Here is a 17,941-nt window from a genome sequence, read left to right on the forward strand (position 1 = left end):
GAGCAGTAGATATGGGAGAGTAGTCCTGAAGAGAAATTGCAGTCCCTGCCAATCTGCTTGAGTGAACTGACGCACTCGCCGGCATTGAGGCAGTTCGCTGAGAATAGCTAGAGACTTTCACAACTTTTGTTGACTTTCACAAGCTGCAGAAGATCAGGTGAACCAATTGGAGCAGAGGAAGAGCCGGAAACATTTGCGGGGAAGTTAGCCATTACCAAATCCAGAAGGAAGGAGTTGCCATTGGGAGAAATCTGGATTGGAATGTTTATAGATGGAGTCAGTCATTGAGTGAGGTACCAACAGCCAGCCAAGTTGCATAATGAAGTGAAAGCAGTGCCTATAGGGGTTTGAGCGTAGAGTAGCTGAAGCCCAAATCCTACCCAGGTTCGTCCTGTTGACTATTGTACACCGCTCCTTTCCTATGCCATCTCCACGCGCTGCATGACGTCATTGCCGGGCACCGAAGAGGGCCCGGTAATGACGTGCGCTGAAAGGGAGTGCTCAGTTTTCACTCCGGTTTCTTTCTTGTTTGTTTGTTTGTCCAGGCGATATCTCAGCCATCCTTTGAGCTTGGAAGCTGAAATTTCGGCACAATAGTGAGCAAATGCTTTAACAAAAACAACATTTTTTGTTTTTTGATTAATCAATTAATTGATTAGTTATTCAATTATTATCGATTAATTAAGTACTTATTTATTTCCTTTCCCTTCTGGGCATTATCTCGGGCAACTTTAGAGTTAGGAAGCTGATATTTGGACATGACAATGACCAAGTGATTTAGCTGTAAAGTCTATTTTTGATTTATTGATTAATCAATTAATCGATTAATTATTTCATTATTCGATTAATAACTTCTTTTTTTTAAGTTACAGATTTGGATGAAACGGTGGTGGTTTAGGTATTCTATTAGCCAATTGATTAATTATTTAATAATTTTAAGAATATTATTTATTTATTTTCTTTCTCATCTTGTTAATATCTCAGGCACCCTTTGAGTTAAGAAGCTGATATTTGGACACAACAATGACCAAGTGATTTGACTGTAAAGGGTATTTTTGATTTATTGATTAATCAATCGATTAATTATATAATTTATCCGATTAATGACTTCATCAATTATTTTTTTTAAGTTACAGATTTAGATGAAACGGTGGTGGTTTATGTATTGTATAAGACAATTGATTCACAATTGAATCATCTTACATCATTATTTATTTTCATTATTAATCACATTTATTTTCTTTCTCATCTGGACAATATCTCGGGCACCTTTGGACCTCGGAAGCTAATATTTGGACACGATAGTGACCAAGTGATGTGGTTGTAAAGTATATTTTGGATTTATTTAATCAATTAATCGATTAATTATTTATTTTTTGATGAATTAGTTATTTAATTAGTTTTCAAAAAGTAAGATTCGGATGAAACACTGGTGGTTTAGGTATGTTATCAGCCAATTGATGAAGAAAATATTTTATGATCAGTATTTATTGATTTTAATTATGCAATTAATCAATCAATTATTGTACACCTCTCCCTCCCAATAGTCTATGCGTTGCACGACGGTATTGCTGGGCGCCAAAGGCGCCCCGGCAATGCCGCGCTGGAGGATATTTAATTATCAGGCATGGGGGCAGTGTACTTTGAATGTATCTGTACTCGTTTTTGATTTATTGATTAATCAATTAATCGATTAATGATTTAATTATTCGATTAATGACTTAATCAATTGATTTTTTTAAAAGTTAGATTCAGATGAAACAGTGGTGGTTTTGGTATTCTATTAGCCAATTGATTAATTCTTTAATTATCTTATGATTATTATTATTATTTTTTCATTAATCATTTATTCATTTTCTTTCTTATCTGGGCAATATCTCAGGCACTCTGAGCTAGGAAGCTGATATTTGGACACGATAGTGACCAAGTCATGTGGATACAAAGGATATTTTTGATTTATTGATTAATGAATTAATCTATTAATGATTTATTGATTAATCATTTAATTTTTTCGATTAATGACTTGTTTTATTAATTTTAAAAAAGTTGCAGCTTCGGATAATGCACTGGTGGTTTAGGTATGCTATTAGCCAATTGATTAAGAAAATATTTTATGCTTACTATTTATTGATTTTAATTATGCAATTAATCAATCAATTATTATACACCTCTCCCTCCCAATACAGTCTCTGAGCTGCACGGCGGTATCGCCGGGTGGCCAAGGCGCCCCGGCAATGCCGCGCTGGAGGATATTTATTTAGCATGGGGGTGGTGTACTTTCAATGTATCTGGACTTGTCTTTGCTCTTTCCTTATCTGGGTTCCTTTTGACGACTCCATTGCAGTATTTTGTCTTTCACTTGATTATAAATGTTGAAACATTAAAAAGCAACATGATACAGCACACAATCGGATATAAATTTTCCTTCTGCAGGTCACTGTAATTAAATATTCTCTACTTTTGTGGATGGTTAACAAAACAACATATATATATATTGTTGCGGATATGAGAACTGTATATTTTTTTATTGTGTGAATTGTTATTATTGTTTATTCTGCGCCCCCCTGCCTCCGGAGCTGTGTAAAGGTGAAAGGGCATCCCATAATTAGTCCACAAGCATACACGTCAGCCAAATAATAGAATACCCCTGTTTGATAGTTATCTCTTATTCTGTGTTTTAGGGTAAGGCTGTGTCTCCCATTAATTGAAGTACTCCATTGCACCAGTGAAAGAGAATAGATCCCCTTTCATTCCCATCCCCAAAATCTCCATTTCCTTTTACATCCCCTCTCGTCATTGCCAAGCCTCGATTGCAAATTACCTCCCCTCCAAAACCACCATTGAACATGTGCTCGAATCGGGGAAGAGGGGCGTGCCCGCCCGTCGTCATCAAGGGCGGAGCGAGAGGGTCGCGTGACCAACCAGGGCCGAGGTGAGCACCCCGATGGGCGTGTCCTGAAGGCCGGCGGCTTAATCGCTGGAGGCGTTATAAAAGGCGCGCACGCAAGAAGCAAGTGAGTTGGTCGTCAGAAGAGGGTCAGTGGTTGCGTTGGTTGCGGTAAGAAGTCGGTGGTGAGAAGTGGTGGCGTCGAGTGGTCAGTGGTTGCGTTGGTTGCGTTGAGTTGTCGGTGGTGAGGAGACACCAGGGCCAAGAGAGAGTCGTGAGTTGGTCGTCAGTGGAGGGTCAGTGGTTGAGTTGGTTGCGGTAAGAAGTCGGTGGTGAGAAGTGGTGGCGTTGAGTGGTCAGTGGTTGCGTTGGTTGCGTTGAGTTGTCGGTGGTGAGGAGACACCAGGGCCAAGAGAGAGAAGGTTCAAGGTCAATTACCAGCAGTTGCGCCAGAGACGTCAGATGCGCCCTCAGCTTGGAGAGAAAAGGATGCCACCTCCGAGCGCCGTGACACCTCCCTGCATCTACTGGACCGTGCTTTATCCTGTCCCTGAGCCAAGGTGCACCTTGTGCTATCGACTGCCTGCCCTTCCCTGCCATCAATCCCTGTGTAAGTCAGTCTTGTTCCGTTTGTCTGTGGTCTGTCTGGGATAAATAAGAGTGTATCTAAGTGCCTATCTCTTCTGTGTCTTTGCCTCATTACCTTGTAATCTACCCCTTTTCTCCACCACCAATTATATCCTCCTCCGGAGGTCTTGAGAACTGTACCCCTTGTGTCGTTTCATTTATCCCAGCCGTTGTGTCCTTTCCTTCATTGATTTAGCATAGCGCGATTTGGGTCAACGTCGGGTGGAATCGGGTAAACTGTGCGAACACGGCGGCCATTCCGCTCGGCCCATCATAACATCTAAGCCGTGTCCGTAACAATATATATATATATATATATATATATATATATATATATATATATATATATATATATACACAAAGAATTAAGTTAAGCACCCCCCCCGTTTTTTTACAACCTCGCACATTACAAGTTTGTTGTCGTCAAAACAGTGTAATATACCCATGATATTGCTATATTTTCTGGAGAAGTGATATTATGGTCACATAAAAACATAACAATCATGCCGTTTTCAATATTTTATTCTGAATAATTTAAGGTGAAATTTTTTGGGAATTTTAGGCATATTTTCACCTCAATTTAAGTATGGAGCTATAGGTCCATCACGGACAGTGTGGATGACGTTTATGTTTTCTAACGTACAGTCATTGTTCTGAGAAGACCTCTAGCGATCTTTGCGTCAATAACGTGTGTAGGACCCACGTGATCGGATCACTGACTCAACCAATCACTTTTTTTCACTTTGATCACTCAATTTCATCAATGGATAATTGCTAATGTCATACCAATCATTATTTGATCTCACATACCTTAGAATATATGCCAATGTATACATATACACAAAGAATATATATTAGGGGGTGCTTACCTTAATTCGTTGTGTAGGGGTGCTTAACTTAATTCTTTGTGTATATATTACACATACACACAACAACGCAGAACCTCAATGTGGTATTTGTCTATGTCACCCCTTTCACAATGGTGGTGCTATAAAGTTTATGTGCATGGGGATGCAGACAGACAAACGGCACACATTCTCTGTCTCTGACTGTGTGTGTCTCCTTCTCTCCCCCTTACAATCCTTCTAGGATGAATGAAGCTAATGAAGGAGAAAATGTGATCCGAGAGCAATAGTTCATTGATAATGCACAGTGTATGTGTTGCTAAACTCAATCAACCACAAAGACACACACCATTAAGATGCGAGGTGAAAGACAAGTGCACATCTCTATTTGCCCTTTACAGCGTCAAGGGATAGAAGTAGACCAAGACAAGTGTATAGCAGATAATACCTGTTGTTGTGACTGCCGAGAGAGATCCCTGAGGAATGAACCAATCAGAGCTCCACTTGAAACAAGTGCAGTCATGACTGTGATCATCGCTGCAGTGAGTTTTGGGGAAATCATGCACAATGAGGTGACGCAGCCCACAATTTGAGTTGCACTGCGCAGACCCTGCATACAAAGAACAAATAAACCAGAAATTTCCACAGTATTTCTTTAAAATCTGTTCACAATAACCTGTTCATATCGCAAAACACACACACACACACACACACACACACACACACACACACACACACACACACACACACACACACACACACACACACACACACACACACACACACACACACACACACCTTACGTTTATGGGGGTAGGTTAGAGAATACAGTAGGTGTCACATCCATAGCTAGTTAACACCAGCCTTGGACAAATGAACCTGCCTTAACTCCCGAGGTGGCCTCCCGATTATGGCGGTTATTGCACGGAAGGGACACGAGGCGTTTGACTACATGAAACAGTTTTAATCCAAAACCCAAACCAAAAACACAATAAATTAAAATGTACAATAATGATTTATCAAATAAGGTGCGGACTGAGAATAACGAAAATGAAACTGAGGTAAAATTATACGGTGAGGTACCTCGACACATGGACACAAACACGCACGAAGGACGAGATAAGAAAATAAATTTCACGGTCTAGCACACTCAACGGGCCCCAAAATGGATCCTGTGGTATTGGCAGTTGGTGAAGCCCCTGAGCCACAAAGTGGGCAGCTGGCAAAATGGCGACGTTGAACGCCATGTGTCGAAGGCGCCTAGGGATGAGGCGATTCCCTCTCCTGGGCGGGTCTTCACTGTACCGTGTCCATGGAGCGTGCATAACTTGGCCGGCTTTATGGGCAAAAATGTTAGGAATGGCCACAGAGGGTTTCGCACACAGGGGAAATTAATCTTAATCCCCAATATTAATTAACACATCATCATCCCTTGCAAGATGAACATTTAAATACAACCTTAAGCTACATTTTCCCTACGTAGTACATCGAACTGCTCCTACACTTCACACGGTCCATGCCATTTCCTATACAATGCTACCTTTTCTACTGTATTCTCTTACCCCCATAAACACAACAATATATATATATATATATATATATATATATATTGTTGTGGATATGAGAATGGTGGTTTCTTTTATTGTGTTTTTTTATTGTATAGTACATTGTAAAAATATCGCCCTCCTTCCTCCAGTGGTGTATAAAGGTCAAAGTGCATCCCGTAATTAGGTCATAAACAATCACGGTTAGCCAATCATAGATTTCCTCCTTGTTGGTAGTTATTTCCCTATTCTGTGTATTAGGCTAAGGATTTGTCTTCCATTAATTAATACTCCATTGCACCGAATTCAGACAAGGTAGATTCCCTGCACATTCCCCTTTCCTCAATTGCCAACTGCATTGAGCGGTTCGCTTTATTCTGCTGCAGCTGTGGGTTGTTGTTTTCGCTCCAAGACTCCATGAGCCACGAGGTCGTCTCGGAGCCAAAGGTGGGAGGAGTCGGCCCAGCGCCGGGGACAAGGCGTGGTCTAGCCAACGCCCCCTATAAGGGCAGGGTCGGTGAGCCCTCGCGACCAATCAGGGCCGAGGCGAGCTCACCGATGGGCGTGTCCTAGCGGCCGGCGGCTGGATCACCGGGGGGCGATATAAAGTGCGTGCGCATGCGTCAGGACGGTGGTTAGTAGTGGTCGTCGGTGGTGAGGGGTTGGTGGTTAGTAGTGGTTGTCGGTGGTGAGGGGTTGGTGGTTGGTGGCTGAAAGTACAGTTGTTGCTGAAGGAGGAAGGGTTGATGAAGAAAGAGAGTAGCGTTGGAGGAGGACGAGTTGAGTGTGGCGTTAAGTGGCATTAAAGTGGAGCTGAAGAGCCCGGAGTCCAGCACGAAGTGCCCATCCGCTCGCGGTGAACAATACGCGCCGCTGCACACCAAGGCTTGCCCGTCAAGAACGTGAGTCGACTCCTGGAGCGGGACCTCGACGCCTACAGTGGCCAGGGCCTTCCCATTCCTCCTTCCAGCCAATCCACTCTGCAATTCCCCATGTGAGTCCGTCTTTTGTTTGTTCTGTCCAGGGTATAAGTTAAGCCTGTGTAGATAAGCTAGAATTTTCTCTGTGTCTTTCTGGTCCGTCCCTCTTTCTGTCTTTATTTTGTTATCCTTCCTTCTTCCTTGGTTTCTTGGTTTCTTTGGTCCTGCAAATAGTAATAAATAATAATCGTATTTAAAACCTTTTTTTTTTTGCCTTCGTCTTCCTCTTCTTCACATCTGTGTCGTCGTTGTCTTTTCCCTCATTGAACATCTGCGGCACGATTTGGCCAACGTTTCAGAATCGGGTCTAGTCATTGTTAACGGTTCGGGCCGCGGCGCCATCCGCTCGGCAAATTAACATCTTATCCGTGGTCCGTAACAATATATATATATATATATATATATATATATATATATATATATATATATATATATATATATATATATATATATATATATATATATATATATATTTTTTTTTTTAGGAACGGCCACTGGGGATAGAATAAATATTTCATCAACAACCATACACGCAAGTGTTTAGTTTCTATGTGAAATGATAAGACAGGTGTCGGAGAGGGATTTAGCAGAATCCAATGGGCTCCCGACATTATGTATGTGTCCAATCACCTACCACTCCCGCACCTTAATTCTCCAAATTGGTTCCTTTTGGATCCTGTCTCTATGTGCTTTTAACCTTGGCGCACTTTCAAGCATGGACAAGTGCAGGGGAATGGTCTGAGGGCGTGCAAATGGAGGCGGCAAAAGTCGCCCTGCTCACCGATGAGGAGTGGCGAGAACCTTCTCACTGACTTTTATAAAAGGTGGAGCGCAATGCTGATTGCTCTTCTTCTGGTGCTTGTGCGTTGGGCTTCATTTGAGTTGAGAGGCTTGCTCAGGAGGGTTTCGGTGAGTCTTCCTCAAGAGACATGCCAAAGTGAAATTTATTTGTTAGCGCTGCAAGAGCAAAACTGGACTGGAGTGAAGATAAGCTGTGTTCCTGAAGCAGTACTAAAGAGGACGCAGCACAACCCAATGCAAGTTGAGTGGGAGCCCAGACCAGGATGCGGTGTGTCTCACCCACATGCCACTACCCATTCCCACTGCAACCACAACTGACAATGTAGCACATGGACAGGTTTCTTTCAGTCTCATCTTCTATCTCTCCAATTTTTGAGTGTGTGGGCCATTGGACATGTGTAAGAAGTGTAAGACACTAAGACACAGTGTAAGGTATCGTGTGAGAAGACAGAATTAATAGTGGGCGTGGGGGTTATGGTTCTGAACCGAATTATCCTTCATTGTAACATGCTTCTTTGTCCTCCCTGTCATTCTTTAATAAATCTTGTTTTTCACGAATGAGGTGTGGTTTGGTGTGTGGACCAGAATTGGAAATGGTAAACATTGGCACGAGTAAAGCTGTGGCCATTGGGAATTTACGTGAAAACCCCCCATTAGGAGGATACAAACACAGTGGTTCATCGAGGGTCTCGCTCAGCCCCAATTCTATCAAACTGATGAACACTTGTTTTCTCTTCCTGGAAGGCAAATCCGACCGAACGCAATTTCAATGTATTCCAAAAAATCCGCAAGTGGATGTCGACTCTCAGGGGAGTGAGCAGAGATCGACATCTGTTCAAATAGTTTATTAAACTCCTTTTAAGGTAAGACAAACTGTCTGAGATCCATATCAGAATGGATCATAGTCTTCTTCTTTAACCAGCCAAATTATTCCCGCATTATTTTGGGTTCGGCTTGGGGGAATGGTTCTGGCCGAAGTATTTCAGGAACCGGGTGGATGGGCCTGACATTTGAATGGCAGAAATTTGGAATTTGGGTATGGCAGTGGCAATAACTCGCCTACTCTCTGCTAAATACACTGGGATCTTTAATGTCCATACAAAAACCTCAGTGCTGGCAGATTGGTCCTCCAACTTTGTCCTTCCAATGGACGGTGCACACATTGGTAGCCTAGCATGTAAAACAGCAGGATACTTTACAGCCGGGCTGAGATTTAAACTCATGCAAGACAGCTCAGAGGTGAGTGCATACGTATAAGCTATCCTCCGAGCCTTTAATGGAAGTACACTGTGTAAAACAAAAAAAGATAATATTTTTTCATGTGGTGTACATTATATTCTTAAATACCTGGGAGATCACAAGCTTGAATGATGACTTGAATTCCTGCACATCAGCAGTCAAACGACTGACCAAATGACCTGTGCATGTTGCATCAAAGAAGGCAATGTCCTGCCTAAAACAGCAGCATAGACAAAGCAAACACTTTAATGAAATGCAAGTGCTAATTACTTCTTTCGAAAAAAAAAAAAAGACAATTTGATGAAAAACAAAACAAAACAAAAAAAACATAAATCAGAAAGCTTGAACAATCAATGAAGCTGTGCCAATTCACATTTTATGACTCCTGCAGGGCAAAGTCTGTGATCCACAAATAAAGGAGTCGTGCGTGCATACGAGTCGACCCAGGCTTTTAAAACAACTAGATCTGAATTGCACAGTTCATCAACCAGTGTATAATTACTTGATTACCTCTGAATGTTTTGGAGCTGATCAAGATAAAATCCAAAAGGGGTTTCAAAAATTCAGTCACTAGATATCACAAACAAAATTTCCACTTTGTATCCTGGAAACCTGCAGAAACGTAACACAAAAGCAGCTATTTCATGCTATTTCAAATGGATTTCCCCATGTCAAACGAATTACAATGTCCAATAGACAGAAGGTTCAATGTGCATTTATAACAGCTGAGCATACAATGTCCAACTTTGAACCAATTTATTGTATGGACCTTGTTTTTGTGCCATTTGGGCTAAAGTTGAGTACAAGCCATATCAACATGTCAGAGATCACTAATGGAAGAATCAAACCTGTTCTCCTTCACCATGACTTTGGCCAATGGTAGAGGTACAGTGGGTGGAGCTGAGATACACGAGAGCCCAGAGGGTGGAGGTGTACAAAACAGTATTTGTAAAGTTTGCCAAAGCATGCAATCTGTCTTGTGTAGAATAGGTGTTCAACGTAACCTCAAGAGAATGCCTCGAGCAGGTTTTCCCTGCCATTGCCGTCAATGGGGTTGCATGTTGAGGTGTATATCCATATTAAGTTAGCTTTATCGTGGAGTTTTTACAAGGTCGCTTCGAATAACAAAATTAATGATAATCGCATATTATTAATGTTATTACAAAATAATATCAATTTCTCATAATGTCCCACTTCCCCAAGGCGTTTTCCCTGCAGTGATAACGTGTATAAATAGCATATAGTTATAATGGCGTTTCCGTGGGAGCAACGGCTTCCACAGGAAGTAAAAATATTATAAACCACCAGCACGTATGATTAGCTTATTAAACAGTCGCAAATGCTCTTTATAACACTAAATGAAGAAATTTGGAGGAATCCCGACATCCGTGAAGTAAGGTTTACTTACAGAACCAAGCGAAGATCTACGGTACTCTATATACCCCACAAATGCTGGGTTAATAACATGGCCCTTTCTGCCGCTAACATGGCGTTTTTTGTAGCAAACTTTTGAAACTTGCTCTTGCTGTTTAACACGAAACTGAAATGTGTGTCGTGATGTGTGTGTGTGTGTCACCATTTGTGTGTGTGAGTGTGTCACCATTTGTGTGTGTGAGTGTGTCACCATTTGTGTGTGTGTTTCACCATTTGTGTGTGTGTGTGTGTGTGTGTGTGTGTGTCTGTGTGTCACCATTTGTGTGCGTGTGCCGCAATTTGTGTGTGTGTGTGTGTGCGTGCGTGTGTGTGTCGCCATTTGTGTGTGCGTGCGTGTGTCGCCATTTGTGTGTGTGCGTGTGTCGCCATTTGTGTGTGTGCGTGTGTCGCCATTTGTGCGTGTGTGTGTGTCGCCATTTGTGCATGTGTGTGTGTCGCCATTTGTGTGTGTCGCCATTTGTGTGTGTCGCCATTTGTGTGTGTGTCGCCATTTGTGTGTGTGCACGTGTGTATGTGCGCGCGCGCGTGTGTGTGTGTGTGTGTGTGTGTGTGTGTGTGTGTGTGTGTGTGTGTGTGTGTGTGTGTGTGTGTGTGTGTGTGTGTGTGTGTGTGCGCATGTGTCTGAGCCCTGATTGTGTTCATTTACCAAGCAGCTAGCTTGCGCTTGCCAATCCAGCCGTTCCTTAACAGTTTTGAATGGAGTGCTTGCTCGAATGCTTAAACCACTTGGCGATCTCTCCACAAGAGCCTTGGTAAATGAAGACACACCCAATGTTCTTGATGCAGCACATGTAGCAGGATACTGATTCGGGGGTTCGGCGCTCCCCTTATCAAGGGGGGGTTAAATCCCTTTGTCTTTTAAGCTGGCCGTCCCGAGTCCTGGGAAGCTATAACGTCCTTCCCGGCACGGCGTCAGGTCGGGTTTGCTAGGCCTATGGGTTCGCTGCTACCTAAGTACTAATGCCCGCCGGAAAGGAGGGAATAACTCCCGCTCGAACCACGGATATGATGGATAATGCCAAGCGGTTAGCAATCCGCGGCCCGAGCCATTAACCAAGAGACTAAACCCGATTCTAGCGGTTCCGAAATCGTGCCACAGGTACTCAATGGAAAGAAAGGACGGATGCGATCGGATTAGGGAAAAACCAAGAAAGAACAAGGTGATTTATTTACAACCAAAAAGAAGAGGAAAGGAAAGAAATATACAAGAAAGGGAGAAGAAGAAGCAGGACACAGGGCAGGCTTAACTACACAGTCTTAACTTACGACCCCAGACAAACATACGCACTCACACGGGGATTGTAGCTGGTAGGGTGGAAGGTCCAGGTGGGTGGTCCAGGCGGTGGGGTCCAGGCTCCAGTACCGTGGCCGAAAACCCAGCAGGCAGCTTTGCACGTATCGTTCGACGCGAGCGGACCTTACATATGGCGGGGGGGGGGGGGGGGAGAGGCTCGTGTCCTTTAGCGTATGTCACAGATGGACGGTCGTGCTAAACGCTCCCTCTCTCTCTCCAATTCTCATTCAGCGCCAGCGAGTGAATCCTCCTTTTCCAATGTGCGCTTCTGTATCAAAAGCAGTCCCTCACAATAGGCGTGCCTCCAACAAGTCATTGCAAGCCAGCCGTCTCCGCGCAGTCCTCAAGTCTGTAAAAGGGCTTTGCGCTCGCGCTTTTATAACGCAAGCCAAGATTACTACGCGCTCCTCCGAAACCACGCCCGCCACCGAGCTCACCTCAGCCCTGGTTGGTTGGTGGGGACTTACCGGCCACGCCCTGATGGTGAAGTGACGTGGCCACACCTTGTTCCTGGGGTTCCGCCCCCTTCTTCCTCGAGCCGACCGCATGGTCAATGGCGGCGCCTGAGCGAACGCTAACCAAGGCGCGTAACAGAATTTGGAGAGAGGTCGCAAAATGAACAAAAGGACCTACTCCTTATTTGATTGATGCAACGCAGATTCAACTATTGGAAACACAGCCTTAACTAAAACACATAATAAGGAAATAACTGAGTTCCTATGTTGGCCTACGTGTTGCTTGTGGACTAACTAAGGGTGCTACCTTTAACCTTTACCGTCATATTTACAAGTGATTATTATTTACAAAAGTGTGGGTTCTAAAACCGTAACAATATATATATATATGTACCTCAAAGAGGAATGACCCTTCTTGCTGCACCCGTAGTGTGCGGGTGTACTAGTATTACAAAACAGGAGTGTGTCTGTCTGCGCGTCCCCAAAAATACTCCCTCAGTTTTGTGGCCAGCCCCACCAAACCTTCTGTGGAACGGATGTTGTAAGGTAGGTAGAAGGTTTCATTAATTCCTCAATGAAATTATGATTTTGAAATCAACTCGATACCAAGCTGCCACGAATCCGGAAGTGAACAGATTACGATAACGAGCTGGTTTGATAATATCTCAATACAATCGTGATTTAACACAGTATTTCGTTATCCTATAAATTTATGATTGGAATGATGTTGTTTGGAATTGAGTGAATACAATTATGATTTTGAATTTCCAACCGTATGGAACTGCTCCATATCCGGATGTAACATCAGCACAACAAAACAACAACAGGCATTTTAAGGCCATTTTCCCTGCTAGAGCGGGGGTTAGCCATGTGGGCCCCATGACAATCTTCTCTATTTTGCCCTATTTTCTGCATCTCCCCTTGTTAACCCCTTTGCCACATTTCTTCTTCCACCACCCTTTAGCCAAGTCTTTCTCGGTCTTCCCCATCCTCTACCTCCTTCTGCATTCATTTCCATCACTCACATCATCACATTCCCATGTAACATCAGCACAGATTTAAATATTTAAGTCACCAGTGTTTGTGAAAGTTTCTTTTTTATATTAATGCTATTTAACTTGTGATTGGAGTCATGCTGTTTGGAATGAAAATAAAGATATCGAGTTCAAATGAATGACGAAATGCCATGAGGGTTTCTACTTTCTAAGTGTGACATTCACGGATCGCAAAAAGCAGATTTGCCATTGACTGGGGACAGAACCATTCAAACGGATACGTTTTTCGTGCAAGCCCTTCACGAACCTGCTGTCCAAGCTTGATGTTTGACTACAGATGGCACAGGAATGTGGAATTTATTGGTTCATGGTTTCCCATTCACCGTTTTTTTAAACCTAAGTCTTTCACGAACCTGCTGTCCATGTCTGACGTGCAACTGTAGGTGCCACAGGAATGTGGAATTGATTTGTTCCACGGTTTAGCATTCACCGTTTCTGCATCGTTTGTTTGCTTTCGACTCCCCACCAGGGCGTAGCACGGGTACCTCACTAGTACTCTTTTATAAAACATCAGCTTTGTTGGGATCTTTTACCTCATCAGTGTTTGCTCAGATGCATCATCGTGAGATGTGGTCTTCACTTTCGATGGACAAAGTTTTGACGTTATACTTTTTGTTTTAAATAAAACGCAAATAATTAATAGGATAAAAAAAAAATCCATTAAGTTATGCATTTTGATAATAAAATGATCAATCTAAATTTCCTTATTAAAACTAACCCACCCATCACTTGATAACTTTCTCCACATTTCTCCAATCTAGGTGCTGCAATACGATTTTGTGATCCAGATGCTGCAAAGTCTCATTACCACCAAAACAATCCCCCATTACTCCACTACCTTTTCTGTCTATTTAACATTTCATTACTTCCATACGGTCATGTCCTTTCTTCTAATTGCACCTTGGTTTCAATGACAAATTTTAGTTCTGTGCCATCGCACGTGCCTACAGTCACTAAATATGCATTGTGTTCACAAACTAGGTCCATGAAACCTGCATAAACACAGATGGTGCTGACAATATATGATTTAAGTGACCATATCTTTGTTTGATGTGGTTTTTCAGTTTGCAAGCATTAGTGGTGGGTAATTGTGTCCTTTTAATCCTATAAAGTGCCTCAAATCCTGATACATTTTAGGCAATAGGACTTTAGGCTCATGTACAGAGATAAAAAATACATCATGTGCTCGATTAAGAACAGTATGTTAATAAGGACATGAGGTGACAATGACAGACATATACCTGATGAGGGCATCAAAAAGGCTTTTCCTCATAGAGGCTGCAACACGCTCTCCAACTTGCGAAAGGAGCATTATATAGCCAATGGTGAGCAATCCCTGCAGGCATTAATTGAAAGGAATTGAAAAGCAAATTTGAATAAACAACACAAGATGGATCTTGGACAATCATTCACAACAGGCATTTTCATCAATGTACCTCACCTATTATACAACAATTATAGTTACTTTGGCCTACATGACTTGCCATGCAATCACAGCCTTTTCATTCTTCCTCAGATAATCTACAGGGAATATGCAAAAGAAGAAATGAAGTGATCCAAGTGCTTTTTGAAATGTCTTGGCTGCACAGCTAACATCTCCTCACAACTCCTTTCGCATCTTCAGAAGCACAGGGCTGCCGAGGCAGTTTTCCATTGGCTAGGGGGCACAATCCTAGAAGGGGCACCGCTCCAACACATGATACTCGAAAGGCTCATTCTTCCCAATAAGCCGGGACTCATTTTGCCAACCTTGAAAGGATGACAGGCTTTATGTTCAATTTACCAAAAAAGGAGAGAGTAAACCCACCTGGTGTTTTTAACGACACGACAGGGGCTCAAACTCAAGACCCAAAGATCTTAAGCCAGCCACCTCAACCGTTAAGCCAACACCAGGCCTCAAACTATAGAGACCACAGTACTAAATAAGCACTTCTCACAATAAAATGAAGAGAATTATGGCAAACTAAGCAGTCTTGTTAAAGGCAACAATACAGGTGCTTGCTCGGTCACAGCTATTACTCAATGACATCCATTTACCTGACAGCCATACATGGCGAGCAGGCGCAGAGCAGGGCGGCCCATTTCGACCAGGCAGTCCATGGGACTGCGATGCACGAAGCGCGAAACGACATTGACAAGATCCCCTAGCATGAGTGGAACGTGGATGTTGACAACAGCCGCACCAAAGGCAAGCTGAAGTAAACAGAAATGAAGAGTGCACATGTGTTGGTCTTTGGTCATTGCACAAGTAAAGTGACTTTCCAATATTACTTCATCTTTATAATCAACAATATGAAATATAACAGCACAGTGTAAGCATTTAAATTAAATGGGTGAACTAACATTTAAAAAATAGTAATAATTAAGGATAACTACATCAATCCTTTCATTCCTTCCTTAACAGGGCCCAGTTGTAAGATCTTACTTGTGGAGGTGAAATAAATACTCATATTTTATGAAAATCAATCTGCACCTTACAAGAGAAATCATTTATTTGACTTGAATTGAGAGAACGATTTTACAATTAACAAAGAGACGACTCAGAGCCTCTTCAATAAACAGGATGGCCACAACATGGGGAGAGAGGAAGGTCAATCCAATTTTTTCGTAACTAGCAGAAGCCCATGGTATAAATACTATGACAGAAGATGGGGGCTGTCCACAAAGTATTGTCCCGGTTTTAAATCTCCAATGCAATCAAAGCAAAAGAGATACAAGTAGAGCTACAATCAAATGACATCGCCCCCATGCCATATAAATACACAACATATCCTCCAGCGCGCGACATTGCCAGGGAGCCTCGGTGCCCAGCAATGCTGCGATGCAGCACATGGAGCCGAAATTGGGATGGAGCGGTGTACAATAACTGATTAATTGCATAATTAAAATAAATAAAAATCATAAAATAATTTCTTAATCAATTGGCTAATAGCATACATAAACCACCACTGCTTCATTGGAATCTGTAACTTTTTGAACATTAAGTACTTAATCGATTTTTTTTTAGTAATAATAGACTAATTGATGAATCAATAAATAAAAAATAGTTTTTGCCAAAGCACGTGATCACTATCATGCCAAAATTCCAGCTTCCTAGCCCAAAGGATGGCCGAGATATCGCCTGGACAAACAAACAAGAAAACAAACAAACAAAGAGTGAAAACTGAGTACTCCCTTTTGGTGCGTGTCATCACAAGGCCCCATGACGTAATGCAGCGGCTCGAGATGGAATAGGAAATGAGCAGTGTACAACGATGATGTCGTTTTTTGAATTTTGGCACATAATTCATAAAGTTTATTGTGCATCAGAGCACCTTAACATGTGCACCTTTAGTGGCACATGCCACATCCAAGTGATAAATCCACTTGAATCCAAGTGTTGGCCAACATATCCCTGATCACACTGCTGATGCAATTAGTTATTCTTGAACGAAGTGTGAAAATGTCGGTAGCTGAGGTTTAGAAAACAATCCTCGACATAAACCCACAAAAAGTCGTGGAAGGCTTGCCATCAGGAGAATGTGGACGTCAGGGGACTGGCCTACCAAATCAAATATGCATCTACTGGGGAAGTTATTGGTTCCAAAGGTTGCACTGTCTGCTTTTTATATGAATTAAGATGCAATCGATTGTGTTAGCTCGGCAGCTAACACCAATTATTAGGGTGAATCATTCAACATGGCCATTTTTTTCAAATTTTTTTCAAAATGGCCCCAAAATTGCTAAAATGAGCTATTTTTAATACTGAACTTAGAATGTACAAGTATCAAAAGAAAACCAGAGCTACATATCTTTAAGAGTATAACAGGTAGTTAAAATGTTCAATTTACCAATTTATCTAAGGGAAGGGGCTTGACCATCCACATACATCATTACAACACTAGATCACAATAACAGCAATACACAAATGAGCAGTAACCCCTTCATAACGTGCCCTTTTTCTTCAACAAAAAAACTAGTGTTCTATGAATCCTCTTGTGACAGGAGATAGGTCGAGAGTGGCTTATAAAAATGGCTGCGTGCACCAGATGGTTCGCTTTGGCTTGACAAAGCTTGTGGACCACAAGGGAAATGTTGCCCGAGACCAATTCTGCTCGTGCGGTTCGCCACATAGCTAGTTTTTGTTTTATTTTTGGTTGGTTGCGCTTGTTTTTAGTACAATATAATTTGTATACAACTTAAAATTTAATTAAGATACATTAAAAATATCAATGACATATTTTTTCTTTTGTATATCAAGTTGAGGCTCGTGTAAGAGCTAACACATAGAACACGTAATAAAGGGAGCGGTATACTAGAGGGGGAGAGAGAGTGAAGCACAACAACAGTGAGAACAGGGTCATCGGGAGATCTGTGGAAGGAAGAGTGCTGGGGTGGGGCACACAGGATAAACAAGATGGATACTACAAGGACTTTCAGGAAAGAAAACAGAATTTGAAGGAGGTAGATGTGGGGGTGGATTAATGGGGGTAGAAAAGATCAAGGTTTTGGATGGGGGAGAGGAGATGGTGGTGAACAACTGTTCTGAAGACCTGGAGGGAGGAGTGGGATTGAAGAGTGTGGGAGTTTGTTCCAGAGTCCAGAGGTAGGAAAAAAGAGGAATGAAAGAGTGAAGGTGAGCAGACATCACAGATAAGAAGTTCGGTGATTTTGTTGAATTTCGAGTTGGCTAATCAACTGGATTTAAAGAGCACACATATATATTGTTATGGATTTGAGAATTGCTGTGTTTTTTTTAATTGTAGTGTAATGAATTGTAAAATATCACCCTCCTTCCTCC

The 17,941-nt window shown here is 42.2% G+C and overlaps 1 protein-coding gene across 6 annotated transcripts in view; it reads right to left on the bottom strand.

Moving 5' to 3' along the window:
* ABCB8 (ATP binding cassette subfamily B member 8) overlaps positions 1–17,941 on the bottom strand; it is an 88,861-nt gene that overhangs the window by 44,021 nt on the left and 26,899 nt on the right. For all 6 annotated transcript variants that reach the window (XM_068123108.2, XM_068123110.2, XM_078782083.1 and 3 more), the window contains 4 exons: positions 15,199–15,354; positions 14,403–14,497; positions 9,032–9,137; positions 4,808–4,969 (listed from right to left, as the gene is read on the bottom strand). In XM_068123108.2, the coding sequence (XP_067979209.2) occupies positions 4,808–4,969; positions 9,032–9,137; positions 14,403–14,497; positions 15,199–15,354 (519 nt within the window). The remainder of the gene's footprint in view (positions 1–4,807; positions 4,970–9,031; positions 9,138–14,402; positions 14,498–15,198; positions 15,355–17,941) is intronic.

This window comes from Myxine glutinosa, chromosome 7, assembly GCF_964187855.1.
Source record: "Myxine glutinosa chromosome 7, kmMyxGlut1.1, whole genome shotgun sequence".
Classification (NCBI taxonomy): Eukaryota; Metazoa; Chordata; class Myxini; order Myxiniformes; family Myxinidae; genus Myxine; species Myxine glutinosa.